The sequence below is a fragment of the Venturia canescens genome, chromosome 7 (assembly GCF_019457755.1).
Source record: "Venturia canescens isolate UGA chromosome 7, ASM1945775v1, whole genome shotgun sequence".
Taxonomy (NCBI): domain Eukaryota; kingdom Metazoa; phylum Arthropoda; class Insecta; order Hymenoptera; family Ichneumonidae; genus Venturia; species Venturia canescens.
This window is the reverse complement of record NC_057427.1, coordinates 3012644-3028851: the sequence shown is the minus strand read 5'-3', so window position 1 is coordinate 3028851 and position 16208 is coordinate 3012644. Positions and strand designations below refer to the sequence as shown.

At 40.2% G+C, this 16208-nt stretch overlaps 3 protein-coding genes across 3 annotated transcripts; 1 reads left to right on the top strand and 2 right to left on the bottom strand.

The window, feature by feature from the left end:
• The first annotated feature begins 240 nt into the window (after positions 1 to 240).
• Positions 241 to 4125, top strand: Rpn1 (regulatory particle non-ATPase 1). Its single transcript, XM_043424700.1, has 4 exons — positions 241 to 452; positions 1092 to 1822; positions 1926 to 3502; positions 3612 to 4125. Exons 1-4 carry the CDS (start codon positions 372 to 374, stop codon positions 3911 to 3913), a joined length of 2691 nt encoding a protein of 896 aa, XP_043280635.1. The 5' UTR covers positions 241 to 371; the 3' UTR covers positions 3914 to 4125.
• LOC122413980 (VWFA and cache domain-containing protein 1) lies at positions 4042 to 10511 on the bottom strand. Its single transcript, XM_043424699.1, has 9 exons — positions 9327 to 10511; positions 8863 to 9228; positions 8610 to 8786; positions 8042 to 8508; positions 7700 to 7907; positions 7363 to 7609; positions 6458 to 7124; positions 5988 to 6357; positions 4042 to 5809 (listed from the first exon to the last, which is right to left on the bottom strand). Exons 1-9 carry the CDS (start codon positions 9850 to 9852, stop codon positions 5277 to 5279), a joined length of 3561 nt encoding a protein of 1186 aa, XP_043280634.1. The 5' UTR covers positions 9853 to 10511; the 3' UTR covers positions 4042 to 5276.
• Positions 10512 to 10658: 147 nt separating this feature from the next.
• Positions 10659 to 15137, bottom strand: not (non-stop). Its single transcript, XM_043424702.1, has 6 exons — positions 14119 to 15137; positions 13139 to 13271; positions 12829 to 13044; positions 12205 to 12619; positions 11551 to 12120; positions 10659 to 11452 (listed from the first exon to the last, which is right to left on the bottom strand). Exons 1-6 carry the CDS (start codon positions 14236 to 14238, stop codon positions 11395 to 11397), a joined length of 1512 nt encoding a protein of 503 aa, XP_043280637.1. The 5' UTR covers positions 14239 to 15137; the 3' UTR covers positions 10659 to 11394.
• Positions 15138 to 16208: the final 1071 nt, after the last annotated feature.

Here is a 16208-nt window from a genome sequence, read left to right as displayed (position 1 = left end):
TTCCGGAATTTTTCAATTCTAGCGATTGTTGCCCGTACAATGTAATATTTGAATGATCATATATACTCCTATTATACATGATGACTTTTAAGAATTCTTTGTTAATTCATTGATGCATTTGAGTAAGTTATTTACTTTGGTTCACCTTAAATAATATAGTATGTTTTTTCGAAGCAATTCGAATTATCAAAATGTGGGTGTGATTCGAGTTGTCGCCGTTTCGTGACGCTACTGCACGCTTCACGGTGACTAGCATTTCGGAGACTGCGGGTATTCTAACCTCAGATAGCTTGACGGTTTGATTCACACAGATTTTCGTACAGTACACAGGTCGCAATTTACATTCGATTTTGGGAAATCACACCTCAAGTATGCCTGAAAGCACAAAAGTAGAAGTGAAACCGACAAAAGAGGCGACGAAAAATGGGAAAGAGGAGGAGAAAAACGATCTCGTGAGTTTTCCTTATCACTTCCTTTTGCATGTCCGACGAATCATCGAATTACCACAAACAACCAGTCACGTCGATTGTTCTGATCCTAACGTGTTTTTTTCAAATATATATTTGGTTTTCTAACTTTTTTCTTCGTGTTCTGTTTGCTCTCTACCTGCTTTCTATTGAGAAATTTCGCTTTCTTTCTTATACTTTGACATAATGAACTTCATTATGTTGCTTAGTAAAATAATTCAAATCCTCGATTTCCGATCGGCACCAAAGACATCCATTTTTTCTCGTTTCTGTTATCGAATTTTATAGAAACTAACGATGAACCTCATCTCTGAAGCTCAATAAAAAAAACTGCTATTTTTTCTGGTTCAGTTTTTCTTTGATCATTCTGCAGAAAAAAACGTAAACAACAATCGTAATTTTATTCTATGATGAAACATTGTTGTTTTTGTTGATCTATTTTTCATCCTCTGTCAAATTCATCACGAGGCTCGAATGAAAACATTTTCAAAACAGTCCCAATATATTTCAGAAATTTTACTAATGACAAAATTATAGGATCTTGCTTTGTAACATCAGTTCATAGGATCATGTTCAGCAAGTTTTCACAATGCAATTTGTTCATGAACAACTTTGCTGTTCCAGTCAGAAGAAGACAAGCTTTTACAGGAAGAATTGAGCAACTTGGTAGAACGTCTCCAGAGTGGAAACACAAAGCAGCATTTCACAGCTCTAGAAGCACTATGTGCTCAAATTCGTGCTTCGACAACGTCGATGACGAGTGTGCCCAAGCCATTGAAATTTATGAGACCGCATTATGATACAATGAAGCAAGTTTATGAGTCTTTACGCAATACAAAAGCCCGAGAATTATGTTCAGACATAATATCTGTACTGGCAATGACGATGGGCGAAGGAAGAGAGTGTTTGAAGTACAGACTGACAGGATCGGCGCTAGAATTGGGTGAATGGGGCCACGAGTACGTTAGACACTTGTCAGGAGAATTAGCTGGTGAATGGGACGAATTGACTGGTGAAGATTCCGAAGTAATGAGCAAAAAATTGATTGGTCTCGTACACGAGATCGTTCCTTACAACATGGCTCACAACGCTGAGACAGAAGCCTGTGATTTACTCATGGAAATCGAGAAACTCGACCTCTTGGAACAATATGTCGATGAGAGCGCTTATCAAAGAGTTTGCCTCTATTTGACGAGCTGCGTAGCTTACGTCGCCGATCCTGAAAATCGTACGCTTCTCCACGAAGCTTCCAAACTCTACAGAAAGTTTAATCAGTATCCGCAAGCCATGAGACTCGCTATTCAGCTCAACGATCGGCCACTGATAGAAAAACTCTTCCTCAATTGCAAAGACTTGTGAGTAGAAACTGACAGTGACAATACAAATTTATCGGCTGTCTTTAGCATAAAAACATTTACTGTTATTATCACGGTGAATAACATATAACTATAATTACAGATCGATCCAGAAACAGTTGGCTTTTATGTTGGGTCGTCAACAGATATTCATCGAATTACCCGAATCTACTCCCGAGTACGACGATCTTGTTGAAACAATGTCAAACTCGCATTTGAACAATCACTTTTTGAACCTTGCTCGTGAGTTGGACATAATGGAACCGAAAACACCAGAAGACGTGTACAAGTCGCATTTGGAGAATTCGCGCCCTCCATTCGGGGGTGGTCAATTGGATTCAGCGAGACAAAATTTGGCGGCGAGTTTCGTCAATGGTTTTGTCAATGCAGCATTTGGACACGACAAATTATTGATCAAGGATGGCAACAAATGGTTGTACAAGAACAAAGAACACGGAATGTTGAGTGCAACCGCCTCGTTAGGTCTGGTGTTGCTTTGGGACGTTGACGGAGGTTTAACACCAATAGACAAATATCTATATTCATCCGAAGACTACATAAAATCCGGTGCCCTTTTGGCTTGCGGTATTGTCAATTGTGGCGTGAGAAACGAATGTGATCCAGCTCTGGCACTTCTCTCAGATTACGTTCTTCACAGTAGCAACACGATGAGAATCGGTGCAATCTTGGGTCTTGGTTTAGCCTATGCAGGATCGAACCGCGAAGCAGTTTTGAGCTTACTCGCACCTGTACTTACGGATCCTAAATCTAACTGGGAAGTGATCGGCATCGCGGGTCTTGCTTTGGGAATGGTAGCCGTGGGATCTTGCAACGCTTACGTTACTACCACAATAATCCACACGCTGATGGAGAAGACGGAAAATGATTTGAAGGACACTTACGCTAGATTTTTGCCTCTCGGACTCGGTCTCTGTTTCTTGGGCAAGCAAGAAGCTGCCGAAGCAATAATAGCAGCCCTCGAAGTTGTTCCAGAACCTTTCAAGTCCATGTCCACGACCCTCGTCGAAGTGTGCGCTTACGCAGGAACCGGAAATGTCTTGAAGATACAACATCTTCTGCACATTTGTTCCGAGCATTACGAGCCAGCTAACGAGAAAGACGAGAAATCCGATCGCAAGGACAAGGACAAAGAAAAGAAAGATGAAAAGAAGGAGGAAAAAGAGAAAGACCTCAGCTCCCGTCAAGCTATCGCTGTACTCGGCATCGCTCTCATCGCTATGGGTGAAGAAATCGGCGCCGAAATGGCCTACAGAACTTTCGGACATTTGCTGCGTTATTGCGAACCCGTCATCCGTCGTTCCGTTCCCCTTGCTCTAGGCCTCATATCCGTATCTAATCCTAAACTCAATATTCTCGATACACTGTCCAAATTCTCCCACGACAGCGATCCTGAAGTTGCTCACAATGCTATTTTCGCCATGGGTCTCGTTGGCGCCGGTACCAACAACGCTCGTCTCGCCGCTATGCTGCGACAACTGGCACAGTTTCACGCCAAAGATCCTAACAATCTTTTCATGGTTCGCATCGCTCAGGGTTTGACTCATCTTGGCAAAGGCACTCTCACCCTTTCTCCTTATCACAGCGATCGACAATTGCTCAGTCCTGTTGCTCTTGCTGGACTTTTGGCTACTCTCGTCGGTTGCCTCGATGTTAAGCACAGTAAGTTTATCAATAGAATACTGTAACACACAAAACGTTCCGTCACAACTTCATTTGCTAACACAGTAGCGCTCGAAAGGGATAATGAACCATGCAATTAATTTTTCAGTAATTCTGGGACGTTCCCACTATTTGCTGTACACCCTCGCCGCAGCGATGCAGCCAAGGATGCTGGTCACCTTCGACGAAGAGTTGAACCCTCTGGCGGTACCTGTACGAGTTGGTGTCGCGGTCGACGTAGTAGGACAAGCTGGTAACCCGAAAACCATTACTGGATTCCAGACCCACACGACTCCGGTTTTATTAGCGTTCGGTGAGAGAGCCGAACTCGCGACCGAAGAATATCTTCCTCTAACACCGATAATGGAAGGTTTCGTAATCCTCAGAAAAAATCCCGAATTCGTTCCCTAATCGCTCGATACGAAAAAAATTGCTATATAAAAAAAAAGAATGTACTAGCTTTTAATTTCTAATAAAAAAATCTAAGAAAAAATGTTCTTTCTACCGCTTAAGCAAGGAGATTAATTAATTAACACTCATTGAAATATCTCTCTTTTGTATTATTATTTGTAAAAACAATTCATCGATGATAAAAAATACATGGATGTATTTATAAGTGTAAAGATCGTACGTATAAAATTTACATTATTCGTTATAGGTACGTTAGAGTGTACTTTTAGTTTCAGTTTTAACGCTTGGAACTAGCGTTTTACATGGCGCTTATCGAGTCTTCCTCAAATTTGTGACATTATTTAGTAGAAACAATAATTGACACTTTCACTTCGGCACGATTTTTCAAAACGGCAAGATAATCAACTACAAATTTATATTGGCAAGTAGCAAGTTTTGATTCTTCTTTTGTTCGTTAAAATATTATTGCACGGATCGCCTTGTGTTGTGAACAAAGAATTGAAAACAAAAAGTTGCTTTCAGATCAAAATTCGATAAAAAAGCGAATCGGTTTCTTTCAGTCATTTCAGTTTCTTTTTTTGAATTGCACTTTGCTACGCGAATTCGATTGCCACTTAGTTCACAAAGTTACGTATACGGGCATACAAATATACAAAGTGCGGATTTTTATGGTAAAACATGGAACTCCGAAAATTTCTTTAAAAATATGTCAGAATTCAATCTCTCTTTTTTCGCTTTCATCCAAACACATTTTTATCATTCATTCGATTCATTCACAATTTCAATTAGTTTCAGTGCGCTCGTAGTTCATTGGCACACTCGAGGTCAGCTTAAGATTCTACAATCTCGTAGACAGGTACGAAAAATACTCTTACATTCGTTACTGAACATCTTCGTTTTGCGAGAAATAAGTTATATAAAACATAAATGGAAGCGCGAGTACAAAAATACCCATGCTGCAATACAATGAGGAAGTCTTTAAACCTGACGAAAGATTTTACGAGCTAATCGGTATGAAAAAAGCTATTCAAAGACCTTAGTTTTTTAAAATAATAAAAAAATAAACAATACGAACTCGAAATGCTAAATTCGATTACATTCTTAAATTTACATCGCTGGCACGCGATGGAATTTATTTCTACTTCAAATTGTCCGATTGTTTCTAGGAACCAGAATGACAAGGCGCAAAAGAAACTGAACAGAAAATAATTACGACCACGAAATGATTAGTTGCATTCCAACGATTACAATTCCGTTTAGCGTAGCACCGTACTTCGTCATCTCGAAGCATCTGCATTAAATTATAGTACGAATAATTGATTAAAACATAATCAAGAATAAGAAGGGTGATGTAGGTTTCGCGTTAGCAAAAATTCGGCTCCATATCACGATGAACGGTGACAGGAGCCAATACGTGATGCGGTGAACCGAGATGAGTCGTGGGCGAAGGTGGAGTTACGTTACGCCTTGCTATTTCCGGTTCTGCGTTGACGCCAACGATCAACAAAGGCTCAGCGAAAGTTTGCTGCTCGGAATCATCGTGAGGAGTCATGGTGCTGTATCCGTGATCGCTGTCTCCACCGGGAGGTCGCCTATAGTTCGTAGATACACGATAGGGCGATATCGGAGCTACGCTCTCGGGCAGCAACGAGTCTAAATTATTCTTCGATTGATCGAATTCCATCGGTTCGTTGTCCGCGTCTAAATGTGTCATTCTCAAATTATCCGGTGACGTTTGCAGGTGCAAACACTGATGTTCCAGTCCTGATTGCACGCTACGAAGCCTGTAGCAGAAGAGCGTTATTCCGAGGATGAGAACGATCGCTAGTATTCCACCGGCCACTGGGCCAACCGATGGCCATTCACGAGAAACTCCTTCATCCGTTGATTGCGAATCTGGAAGATTGAATTATAGAAATGATTTGTTTATTCGACATGGAAAAATATCGAAAATTTCTTCCAAAACATGACAGGAATTCGTTCTCGAATATACCACTGAAATGTTGCTTAAAAAATTCAAGTAAAAAATGAATATTAAGGAGACAACTTCAAGGTGTTATTGGTGAGAACTCACTGTAAGTTCCATCAGCATAAGGGAGGAAAGATCCGAGAACACCTCTAAAGCAAAGATTCATGTCTGAACAAAACGGTCTCTGAAGAAGCGATTCCCCATCGCCATCGATAGAGCACCATTGGCATCCAACGATTCCGAGACATTCGCCCTCGGTTTCGTAATCTTTACAATTGAAAGTTGGACAAGGTTTTAAGGCAGCGAGTTGGGCCCAATCGACGGTCGAACTGAAACCTTGTTCGTACGGTGGCGTACAGCTATCCAAATAAGTTGTATTTGGTTGTTCACAACCGGCGGTGTACAGCGAACATTCGCATGGACATTCGCACTCGGTTTGCTCCATCCGTTTGCAGTTCAAACAAAGTCTGTCCATCTGTCAAAGAGTGATTTATATTATTGAGTAAAGAAATTTCAAGTTGAAAATAGAAAACTGGAGTTCATCGATGTGAATAACTCATAATTTACAAACTCACTGTACTGCAGGGGCAAAATGCCCTCAAGCTGCAAGTCTCGTTGATTATTCCCAGGAATACATTCGTACCAGGAACAGCGGCGACCTGATATTTGACGCAATGTTCACCATGAACGATATTAGTCAAAACTTCGTCCAAGGACGTGTTGAATTGATAGTAGCGTTGCATCGTTCCATCCAAATAATTAGCGCACAATTTTTTCTTGACAAACAGTTCATGGTTGAGAATGTCGTTGGCGACGAGGAGTTCTTTATGAGTAAGATGCTGAGGCTGCTCGTGTTTGCTACCGGGTTCGAGGAGCGCGGGATGAGAAACGAGCCAGCCTTTGTCATCCATGAGGAAACACTTGATCGTCGATTCTTTGCAGAATGGAAACATCTCGCGGAGCAAACGAGCTATGTAACTCATCGGCAAATCCATTGACATCGTCGCGAAAATGGGATCTTCGTTCGAGTGCAGAGATGCTGAACGACCTTCGTAAATCGTGTGACTCAATGTCACTACGTAACCGGCTCCTCCAGCGTCCAAATAGGGCGGTGTCAAAATTATTTTACCCGGATACTCATGACTCTTGACGTACCAAGCTCGTCTCATCGGATCCAAAGCCGAATCCAATATCATCCCAGGATAAACGACCAGAGCACCGCTGTCCGCTGCTACTACGTACCTGTTTTCGTGGCATATTTTTAATCAGTACCCTTCAAAATTACATTTCTTGTGGCAATTTACAAAGAGATGATACATTTTTTTACGAAATATCGTAAAATATTTATATGCAAAATTAATCCATAAATATATGTAATCCATAAGTTGATGAAAAAAAAAAATCATTTTTTTTTGTACAGCTGACATCGGGAGAATTAACCATCTATGAGTGGACAAATAATTGTCACTAAAGCTCATACCTTCTGACGATGAATTTATGGAACGGACTGTCAACGTGACGCTCTTTGAAATGATCTAAAATTTGTGCGAGCGTAGCAACGTCCGACCTCACGGAAGATCGTAGCCCCGGGTTTGTCAAAAGTCTTGTGGTATCTTTAATATAAGCCATGTAGCTCTGTACCGTCATCACCGAACCTGTTTCCAAAAGTTCCAGCTGCTCCCATGGCGATTTGAAACACCATGGCGACAAATAAACTACGCCAGTGGCTGTGGAGTCGAATCGATTTCAAAATTTATTATTTTTCAATTATAGATACTTGGTCGTTGTTTTCAATCGTTTAAAAAAATATTTTTTACCCAAAGTCGCAATATTATTTTGATAGGAGCAGAGATCGTCCTTGCTGATGACTGAATGAGATTGAATGAGATCCAAACGATGGTGGACAATGTCGGAGGGTAAGCGTGGCACGGTATTACGCGCTGGAAGCCGTGGCTCTTCGGATTTTTCGGACACGACGCAAACTATTAAATCTCGGTACGAGAGATGCATCCATTTGAATTGTCTCTGTTGAATTAAAAAAAAAACTAATAAAGATTGTGGTCGATTTTTTTTCGGTTATTACCAAGTGCTGAAGTACTATCATTGCATAAATACTCAAATAATTCGGAAAGTGCAAATTTTCGTAATATCATTTTTACCTGTTCTCCGTGCTTATTTTTTGCTTCCAAAACTCCTTCAGTCTCGTTAATCATTTTGTCAACATCGACATTCTCCATATCTCTAAGATGAACTTTGAGGGGTTGTTCGAGCACAGTTTCGACTCGGGGAAAATTTTTGTGCATCCATACGATGCCTTTTTTGTCGAAAAGAATGGAATATGCGTTTGGACCAGCATTGAAATAAGTTAAATCTTCAACGAAGTCTCGAAGTTTAACGTCGAGCGACAAAAGAGCCGTGTTTGTAATACGGCCTACGGATATTGTCATTGATTTCCCATAGTGCTCCAAATATGGGTCGGACAGATAATAATTCTTTTTGTTTTCGTTCGGGCATTGAAGACCCGAAAAAAGCCTGGCTAACTCGTAGCCGAGAACATTCTCCGTGGGAAGTGTTATTACGCTCCCATTCGTCGAAGTTTCGCGAATGTTGATGTGGGGTTTCAGATCTATGCAAATAAATCAAGTGGATAAAAATCATGTCAAGATGAAGGAAAAACAAGAGAAAAATACGGAAATTTGAGCACTTTCTCAATTCTAGAGTTTCTACCTGAGAGAATGAGAACTGTTCGAAGCTGCGGTGTCAATTGATCAGTTTTGATCTTTTCTACAATACTCTTAATATTTGATACATCTTCCATGGTATTTGTCAAATGGATAACAACCACATCTCCACGAAGGTCAGCAACCAACGCTTCAAAGTCGATCGCCAATGTTTCATTCGATTCTGAAAAATAATTGAATTGCTAACACAGGAAACAAATTGATTGAAAATCCAAGAACTGAATTTGATTCTTTTGTACCCATTCTAACGATGCTGTCAACATGACGTCCCAATTGAAATTTATTTATATCATTGGCCCTCATCAGCCCCTTTTCACAATCAATATAACCATGTCCTGCCAATCCAACAACCGTGACATGATCAAGCTCCGAAAGCATGTCAACAATAGTTTTGGCTGTTACTTGAGCCAGTGTAAAATCTCCTTCGGACATAAACATGCCGTGTTCCAGAAGAAGAATAACGTTTTTGGGTTTGTTGCACTGGGAGAGCAACAAAGGGCCTACATTGTGCGCCAAGCTTGCCGGACCACACATCAGTCCTGGATATCGTACTGGCAGAACATGCAAGTTTTTCCATTTATCATTTCGAACGTTCGTTGCCAGAGCTGCAAAAAATCATTGAAAATTTCAATAAAAATCAGAAATTTCGTCGTCTCTAAAAACATTATCAAAGTATAACATGAAGAGTAATTAGTGCCATTACCATTTTCAATTTGTGAACACAAATTGGCAGACTCTCTTGACGAATGGCTCGAATCCAAAGTTTCGTCAGGATAAATGGAGTAATAACGCTCGTTGAGTAAAATACTTTGTATGGCATTATCGCATTGTTCCAAAATTTGATCATAAGTGCTCAATTTTGAGTTCATTTTTTGCACAATATTTTCTAAAGCTTTGTCAAGACTCTCTTGCGATTTGAGAAGATCAAGACTATCAAGCATTTCTTGAAAAGCAGTCAAACCAAGTTCTTCGGTGCCAATTGATCGAAGGGTTTTTGAAAAACGTACCACAATGTCTTTGAGGCACATACCGGCCAGTGGTTCAGCCTCTATCTGTTTACGCAGTGGCCTGCGTATTTGACAATCGCTGCTTGTGCTATTGGAAGCGTTGGCGATGGTAAACAAGTGCACGATCAGGACAAACGAGCAACAAATTTTTCTCAGACAAAACATTTTCGAGGCTTTTCGATCGTGATCCAACGAAAGTCTCAAAATAAAAATAAATTTCATGGAACTCTCTGCCGCCTATTCTGACAGGCTGGCATCGTGAGTTACGAATGAATAAAAAAACTCGACCAATAGATATCACACAAAAAACACGAGGATGAACGTTATGAAAATTTGCACTTTTCACCCACAAAACAATGAGTTTTATCACGAATTTTATTTAAACATTACAAAAATGGAAACGCAAGCGCAAGTTCATTTTTTTAATTTCAACTTTTTATAATGTACTCCCACACAACGAGCCCGCGATATACTTCTGATATTCTATGTATACATGGATTAATTATTTCACGAAAGGTATAGGTACACTAAATTCTAAGCATTTCATTTGACAATTGAAAAGTGCGTGGGTATAAGGTAAACAAGGAATGTGTACAAAAAATATGTGATGGATCGTATTCAAATGAGGGAAATATATACATGTAGTAAAAAAATGGCGTCTCTTTGAGGTTAAGAGCACTTCACATACAACTACAGATACGAAAAAAAACAGTCAGATGGCGTTACTCCAACTGTTTATAGTGGTGCCCCATTGTTGAATTATATTTTTGCAACATCTCGATCTTTATATCCGTTATTTATATTTCAAATACCAAAACGAAAAAAATCGAGTATTACTTTCAATCTAAATCTTATCTATATGACTTTTATTCTTAGAAACTGATGAATAACTCGAAAATCACTCGAGCCATTGGTTCAAAATTTTTTTGTGGTCAATACACGAAGAGCATCACCAAAAACTGTGCGACTGTCCGACTACATTTTATTCGTGGAAAAAAAAGGAATTAGTAAAAAAATAAAAATGAAAATTTGGTATCATTCATATCGATTTATTATTGTATACAGTCATGCGATTTGCGTATCGCTTTCATCAGGATATTATAACAACCGTTGTTCAAATAAATAACGGTTGTATTATTATTTCATTATAGATATTTGTACAAAATTGATCTGGCCATAATGAATGGGTACCGCCGCATAGTCGAACTCTTACATGCGGTGGCATAAAAAAAAAAAAACAAAGAAAAAAACATAACTACCGATACGAAATGATTTACGAGATATTTTCGTGCATCTGCAGTCATCATTGACAGATATCGATGGTTTTTAGTGTTCTTGGCGCGTGTGAACAAAAAAAAACCGAGTGAAAGAAAAAAAAATCAAGATTTAATGCTACAACTATTGAGCCCACGCAGTCACGTTGTTTGTCCTTTGTATGTAAATCATCAGAGTACGAGTACAATAATATTTTATAGTCAATGGTATAGAAAAGGGAATTTTAGTCAATAAAAAAAGGGCGTTGAGCTAATCTTAAATCTATGGAGATATTTCACGTACGGGAGGGATCATAACACTTTTTAGTTGGGATACGGAACGCAGCTTATAAATATTGCAAAAAATAAAAAAAAAAGAAAAACAATAATCCAGGGCGAGTCCGATAAACACAGATCGGTTAATAAATTAATCAATCCATATATAAATACGTGTATATATAGATTTGGGAACAGGACGGAGGACAGTAGTAGGCGAAAGGGATAATCGCGATCATATTTTGCTGTTTCGGCCATATTCCAAAATTTGTTTGTGGTAAAAGAGTAAGTATCTGAAAGAAAAAAAAAAAATTGTTTACAACCTTATTATCATTTGTCAGTGTGAAATTAAAATAAAAGCGATAAATTCTCGTTCATTAAATCATATTACCCTTCGCTCGTCAAAACGTCTTTGAGTCTGGCCCTCGTGATCAGATGGTCGTCACATTTGAACCACTGATCTCTCTGTTGTCTGATGAAAGCTGTGTAATGTCCAGTCTCAAGGGAGCCTTCGTGATTGATAACAGCGAAAAGCGAATATCTGTTATCGCTGAAAGTCCCGTCCTCGCCATTTTTATTTGACAAACGATCGATCGTCGAGCTATTGTTGTTGCCGTTACGTCGATGCGACATAAAAGGCGTCATATCGAGTTGTTCCGGGAACGATATGAAAGTCGAAATCTTTTTGTCCTGTATGCTCGAGTGCTCAAAACGCTTGAGATGAAAACTGGCGACGATCGGTAGCTGCTTCATCGTCAATTGCTTCGTTGATTCTTGGTAAGTCTGACACTTGCTGCATTTTATTTTAGCGCTCGAACCGAGATGCTCCGCCCTCGTAAATCTCTCGAGACAATCCAGCAACGATGTTGGTGGCCCGGTACTATCCGAACCTGAAGCTCCTGCGGTTGGACCCAGATCGAGGGATATGTCCCAGAATGGATCTATCGTCGTTGATACTCCACTGAAATATTGATGAATTTTAAAGAAATTTTCATAGTACGGATCGAAAAAATAATAATAATTGGGACTTTTTTCACGAACTAACTTGCACGACTGACAGACCACGTCGCTCTGCAATCCACCGGTGAATATTTGATCGATTATACAATTGCAATGATGAGGATTGTCCTTAACGAGAATAGGAGCGGCTTCGCAATGTCGATGGAGAACATCGAGCGTCGCGATGAAAAATTCGTGAGCGTCCTGTTGCTCGTACCCGGCCAAATGCCTCGCGTGTGTCCATATCAAATGCAACAATTTGTGAAGCGTCAAAGGCGCTTTGCTTCCCGAATAAAATTCCTGAAAGAGATGCGAAACCTCGCACACGAGACATCGACTTGGCTGCGGGCAGTGATGACGGTCAGCTAGAAAATAGTCCCGCAGTAACGGAGTGTGAGTGAGGGCCTGAACGATGCAATTCATAAAGCACGTGCTTCCTAAATTTATTAGACCCCTCAGACCTGAAATTCAGAATAATTCGTATTAGAATCGTGCCTCAAGGGAATGCGTGATATTTCATTCAATAAAATTCTCCATTTTTCTCACTTTTATTTCAATTTACCGGCTAAAAGCGTTCAATATTTATTGAAATTCGATGAATTAGTGTTTTCGATTAATTACGATTGTTATAGTTTTGTAAATGAGTAAATTTTGTTTTTCAACTTATTACCGATCGTCGAATTCTCGACGATGCGACGACGCCGCGGATGCTTTCTCAACAATTCCGCCTCTGTCTGAGTCGGCTCCCACGCCCGATAAAACTCTCCCAGGCTCAACGATTTTGCTGATTCGCTCCATTGCGCTTTTGCAACGGCGAGCAATTCTCTGTCATAAACGTAATCTCCGCATTGAAAGCAGAGGATATTCCCGTAGCACAGATCCACAGCTGTGAAATGCCAAAATAATGCGTTCTGTTAATCCACGTCTCCACCAACATTTTTCAGACATTTTCATTTTTTCGAAATCTCCAAATAATTTACCCAGAAAATGTTTTTTTGTTTTTGCGTGCTCCTGGATGTGCCCGTTTCCGTAACACCCAAAAAATATGCAATGCAAACAGGAGTGAAGACGATCCTTGTATGTCTGACAAGTATGACACAAACAGCTCACCGCCTAAAATAGAAATTGAAAAATATATTAAAATCGTATCGATAAACCTTACGGAGAATATCACGTTTATCGATTGCTGGGTACAAAATCCAGTGGCTCTAGAAAAAAAAAAATCAGTGAAAATTGACTCTTGCACTGAGTTATCTACAATTATTGATTATTTTTCGAACGTAAGAATCGTCGTGACAAAAAATGATATGAAAAACGGATCGATTTACGATTAGCGCTCCCCCCCCCCCCCCCACTCTTAACATTTTTCGTCAATTTCCTGGCTACGCCGACAGAGGAAATTTGATGTGTTGAAAAATATAATTTTCGACATTTTTTTGTCATAGAAGAATTTCGTAATTGAAGAAAAAGAAAATATTGGAAATTCGACGTTCAGGGTACTCTGATAACGTGACGCGATGAGCCTGGCACACCATGAATGGGTCCACACGGGTCGTGCTGATCACACGAGTTGATCCTTGGGAGTAAAAAAAATATTGATGTGACGCGAACAAAAGCCTGGGTTTGGAAAACTCAACGTGGCTGGTGAAAATCACGAGAAGCGCTCGAAACCGGGAACAAAATGAAAATTAATTGAAAAAACAAAATGAGGAAAGATTTGCACGAAATGGCAAAAGTAAAAAAATAGAAAAATGGATGATCAGTAAATATTATTTGATGACGATTGACCAGCCCCGCTCAACCCATTTTTCACATCGATCGATTGACACAATCGACATCCCAGGAAAATTATCCAAATGAAAAAAATAATACGATGAACAAAATTTGCGTAGTAAGATTAGAAGAAATTGGCATTTCAAGTCGGTAATAGCGAGTTCGGTATTATCGGCATTGTTCGAACCTTTCTCACGCGTGCCTCGGCGGAGGTGCTCGTAACGAAATACGAATGTATAATTTTGTACGGTTGTATCCCCTTCGCTGCTTTGAAATTATTTAAGTGTATGCAGCCATGGTCGCTCATCTCAGTCCTAGTTTGACAATTGTTTTGAAAAAAAATGTATAAAGCCGGTACGAATTCCGTGTAAGGTCGAAGCGACACAATTACGGTTTCGTCGTTTTTACCAACTTAAAAACTCAAAGTTTGAGCGTTGGATATCCTCGAGATGGGCGCACGACGAACCGGCAGCTCGGTAACCTCCAAGCAGTGATTTGTTCTTCGTTTATAAAAGAGAGTCACGACTTTGGATATCGATTCGTTAATATGATCATGGAATTTATGAAAATTTCGAGTATTTTCCGAGTGCCGGTCAAAGCAGGATAAAAGGGGCTTGTGTCTGGGATATTTCTTGTTAATAAGCGGGGCGTAGCACGCTGGCCTTGGCAGGGTCGCGCGTGTCGTTGACATGGAAAAACTCGTAAACTCCTTTCCACCAATATCAAAGATTCCTCGTTTCTCCACGAATCGACGTGTCTTCAAGTTTCTTCTTTTTATTTTCCTATAAACAACTCGTTGAGCAGTAACTCTTTTTGCAGTGTCCCTCGACTGTCTTTTATTGAAAAAACTCTCGGCGATTTTTTTCATCCGTCGTTTTTCTAGATTCTTCTTGCTTTATTCTCCATCGCTGTTCAATGTTTACACCTTTCGTTGGTTTATCCTTGTTAATAACAAACAAAACGTACGAGACGTTTCGGAGTATAGTGTGTTGACGCAAAGCCTCCCTCAAGAGCCCGACGTCTCCTCACTGAATAATCTCACCTCACCCACCCAACACTCACTCACATATAGGCAAACACCCACACACATACACATGCAAACAGAGGCCTCGTCTCTCGTGGTCGAGAGAGACAGGATCAAGAGTGAGAAAGAAACTAGTGTTTTTCGGGGCCCCACGCGTTTTGACACCCGGGCGCTCACGGACACCAGCCGGTCACTGCAGCCGTGCCGGTAAACCGTCCACCCCCACTCCCTTTCTCTCCCTCACACTATTTCCATCTCTCCTTCAATTTCTCCTATGCACACTCGCCAATTCCCACCATCGTACAGATTCGTTCAGGAGCGTACAACTCTTTTTTTATGCCCTCGACTCGTCCACCAAACTACTGAAAATGGAGCGAGGAATTTCGATGGTGACATTGTGCACCGGAAAATTTTCACAGTCCAAGGTGCCCATCAATAGGAGGCTTCGACAGTAGCGTATTTTATGCACTTCTTACGATGTTTAAACAGAAATATTTTCTAAATTCGTAAAATGCTACGGTACCCGGAGAACCGGTGAATTTTTCCGTGGCTACGCTCTTGAGATACGCGGTATTCCCCACTCGTCTGTTTCCCCCTCGTCAACAAGTAACAGCTGCTCGCTCCGAGTCCACATTGCGATTTATTCAGGCCCATTTTCTTGCAAAATCATTCGTAATTATTCGTCAATTGTTGATTCTCCTGGCTGAATTCATCAATATTATACGGATACAAACAAACCCGCTATTAGCCAATTACAAAGAATTAACCGTTTCAAAGAAACAGCGTGAAGCGTGACCAGAAGAGAAGATTTCGATTTGAAATAAAATTTATCCTTTTCATTAATTGCTTCATTGATATTGGGCATATTTTCATGATTTTCAGTCGTTATAACCCATTTACGGTTTCCTTTCCGAACAAAAATTAACGACGTTACGAATTTCGCGTCGACAATTCCGATACCTGACGGGTTGTCTCTCTCTTGCCTGTTGCATTTCAGAAACTATCCGTTGGTAAGACTGAAAACTGCTACGTTTATCATCGGCTACTCTCTCTCTCTCTCTACAGCCTGAAGTTCACGTTTAGTGCAAACGAAACCCGACCCATTTCTAGGGGAATTTATTCCACAAGTTGGCATAGTAGAAACGATGAACTTTTTTTCGTCAATGTTACTTTGACCAGTTGTCGATACATCGAAAATCTCCCTTGAGAAAGTCGGAACAAAATAATTGAAGACGCTGTAAACGGGAATTTGT